The sequence below is a fragment of the Gavialis gangeticus genome, unplaced genomic scaffold (assembly GCF_001723915.1).
Source record: "Gavialis gangeticus isolate Ggan-Ray unplaced genomic scaffold, GavGan_comp1, whole genome shotgun sequence".
NCBI classification, from domain to species: Eukaryota; Metazoa; Chordata; order Crocodylia; family Gavialidae; genus Gavialis; species Gavialis gangeticus.
The window spans coordinates 53895233-53898290 of NW_017729034.1; the positions used below are offsets into that span (position 1 = coordinate 53895233).

The 3058-nt window shown below is 56.6% G+C and overlaps 1 protein-coding gene across 1 annotated transcript in view; it reads right to left on the reverse strand.

Moving 5' to 3' along the window:
* The window catches only part of MAP10 (microtubule associated protein 10), an 8137-nt gene extending 7170 nt beyond the window's left edge, over positions 1 to 967 (reverse strand). The window contains exon 1 of the mRNA XM_019527605.1: positions 257 to 967. Within this exon, the coding sequence (XP_019383150.1) occupies positions 257 to 838 (582 nt within the window). The 5' untranslated portion in view covers positions 839 to 967. The remainder of the gene's footprint in view (positions 1 to 256) is intronic.
* Positions 968 to 3058: the final 2091 nt, after the last annotated feature.

The window sequence follows — 3058 nt, forward strand, 5'->3', positions numbered from 1 at the left end:
CATCAGGCACAGCTCTGGAGACCAGGGGGCTCCTTAGCTCTTCCTCCCGCTCCTTCAGGGCTGGCAGGGGCCTGACAGGTGCGGTGTGCCAGGGATCGGCGTTATAGTACAGCGGTGGGGGGCAGAAGACGCCAGCCTCCTCGTCCAGCTCCACAGCTCCTTCTTCACCCTGTGACTGGAGACAGCGATCACCAGCCTCCTCATCCAGCTCCGCAGCTCCCTCCTCGCCCTGTGGCGGAAGGCAGAAGTCACCAGCCTCCTCGTCCAGCTCCACAGCTCCTTCTTCACCCTGTGACCGGGGACAGCGATCACCAGCCTCCTCATCCAGCTCCGCAGCTCCTTCCTTGCCCCGCAGCGCAACACAGGGTGCTGAGGCAGCTCCGTGAGGGGACCCCAGCACAGGGCTAAGGGCCGCCGGCTCCTGCCCCAGGCTGCGGAGCTGATAGGCCAGCGCTAGCTCCCCCATGCGCTCGCCCCGGAGGCCCCGCAGAGCGAAGCAGCCCCGGGCGCCCCCGGGGCCTGGCCCAAGCGGGATGCGGGCAGTGCCCAGCAGGCGAGCGGGGCCCGGCCCCTGGGCGGGCAGGGCCAGCAGCAGCGCGTGGAGCGGGGCTGGGCCCGGCAGCTGCGGCAGCACGCAGGCCTTGCCTCGCCCGAAGGGGATACGCCGCCCCGGAGCCTCGAGGCCTCGGTCAGGTGGGAGCACCAGCAGCGTGGGGAAGTCGAGCAGCCGCAGCGCCACGGCCGGGCGGGGGGGTAAGGGGGCGGGAGGAGCCAGCCACGCCCACTCCACCAGCAGCTCCAGCGCCGCCAGGCCCTCGCGCTCGCCCGCACCTGACATGGCTGCAAAGGGGATCTCGGGGGATTTCTTCCGCCAGCCGGCTAGCGGAGGGGTGAAAGTTTCGCGAGAGTTCCCCAACTCAGGGACGGAGCTAGCCTCCGGAGCGAGGGGAAGAAGGTTGTGATGTCTCGCGAGAGGTCTGCCCCCCACCCCCGGGGAGCTAACGCGTGAAGGACTCGCGAGAGTTCTTCCCTCCCCGGGAAACCAGCCCGCGAGTACGCGACGTCTCGCGAGAGTTATTCCTTCACCAGCCGCAGGGGGGGCTTGAAGTTCCTATTGGGGCCGGAACCGGCACAGGGTTAGCTGTTGGGGGGATTACATCTCGCGAGAGTTGTTGGGATGGGAGGTGAACGCACTCCGTATAAGAGGTAGGGGCTGGTGAGATTTGGGGGGAGGGGGTGGGTTGAGTTCTTGCGAGAGGAGTGGGGCCTTGCCCGTCGGGAACTCGGAGGAGCGTGGCTAGGGAAGCAGCAGCTTGGTGGTTGCCAGGGCAGCCTCGAGGCCCTCGCTGACGGAAGTCTTCGCAAAGCACCCTGGGGACTGTAGTCCCCGGAGTCTGCGAGGCTTCTGTGTGGGGCCAAACGGTTACGCATGACTGACGTCACCACATTCCGAGGGGACCCCGGGGGAGCAGGCGGCTAAGTGCTCCCTTCCTCCTGTCCAAGTCCTTTCTTTTTTCCTCGCCTTCCTTTGCCAGCAATCACAATTCCCCTTCTGCAGCAAAAGAGGCGGCAAAAGTACAGTAGAGCAGCAGTTCTCAACCTTTTGCACCTTGTGTCCCACCAACAATCTTGTAAAAAAAACCCTTGCTTCCACTGTGGTAAGAACAAAACCTCACACAATTGCACTGTTCAAGATACCTGTTGATTCATCCATTTGAAGTGCAAACAACTGATTTATTTTGATCGGGCAACGAGTTGAAGTCCCATCTACACGACCTTCAAGTCCCACTAGTGGGATACGTTGCACTGGCTGAGAAACTCTAGTAGAGCGCCTGGATCATCCTTCCTTGTCAGCCAAATCCCTCTGGCTTTGGCCGGTTTGCTTTGGTTTTGATTTTTCTCCTGGCCACAGCAGAGAGTTACCCCTTTATTTGTCAGTAGTAAACACATCATGGCCACAACGCGCTCCTTTTCACTGCAGCCTTTTAACCCAGTTTGCAACTGGATTGAAGAACACGTGGATACATGTGGTTTTTTCAGTTTTCTAGACCTGAACTTGGCTAATGTCCCACTAAAGCTGCAGGACTGGTGTCATCTGTCAAACAAGACAAAAGGGCTGCCTGCCTTTGAAAAAAAACGGGTTAGGAGGAGTTGAAAAAAAAAGAAGCAATTTAACAATATGATTTAGTCCAATGCACATTAAGCACCACACAAAAAGTGTTCATCTGTGCTAATGTGCAGTAGCGCTGATTAAGGGGATTACAGCGATTACACCGTAATAACAGGTACAAAAACTGAATGCGCTGTAATTAGGGTGGCCATCAAGGTACCTCAAGAAAAGAGTGCAACTATACCCACCACATGAAAGTCGTGTGCCTCCTGAGGCTGGAGGAGGGGATGGCGAGCTCCCGCAGGCAGCAGCGGTGGTCTTGGTGGTAGGGGTGTGGCCATGGCAAGCGGGGAGCCTCTGCAGGCAGCTGCGGTGGTGTCGAGAGGGGCGGGGTGCACAGCGGTGTGGTGAAAAATAAAGGACATAACAGCATCCAGTTTTGTATCAATAGAGGACAGAAGACCAGAAAACCAGACTGTCCTCTATAGAACCGGAGGAATGGCCACCCTAGGGATAATTGTAGATGCACCCAGTGATGGTCAGATTAATCCTGCGTGTAATTCAATTCAAGTTAGTTTAAGCATGGATGCATTTCAGGCTCAAAGCCTGTTTTTTTTTCAGACACTGAGCACCCACAACTTCCACTGACTTCATTTGTTACTAGGGTGCTCCATAGTTACTGGAATCATTGCAACATCTCTCCAGGTGGGGATCTAAACACTCAGGCATGCAAAATTAGCTGGCACAAAAATTTAGACTTTCCTGCCTTATCCAAGGTCAGACAGTGAGCCACTGCCAGAATAAGTATTAGAACAGAACATTCTAGGGTTTTTGTTTTGTGTTTTGGCTTCCAAGCCCATGGCCAGTTCACGGGAATGTGCTGCCTCTTTCAGGTCTATATACAAAGATGTTGTTGCATAAATTGCTGATTTTATCCCCTGGAGGCTA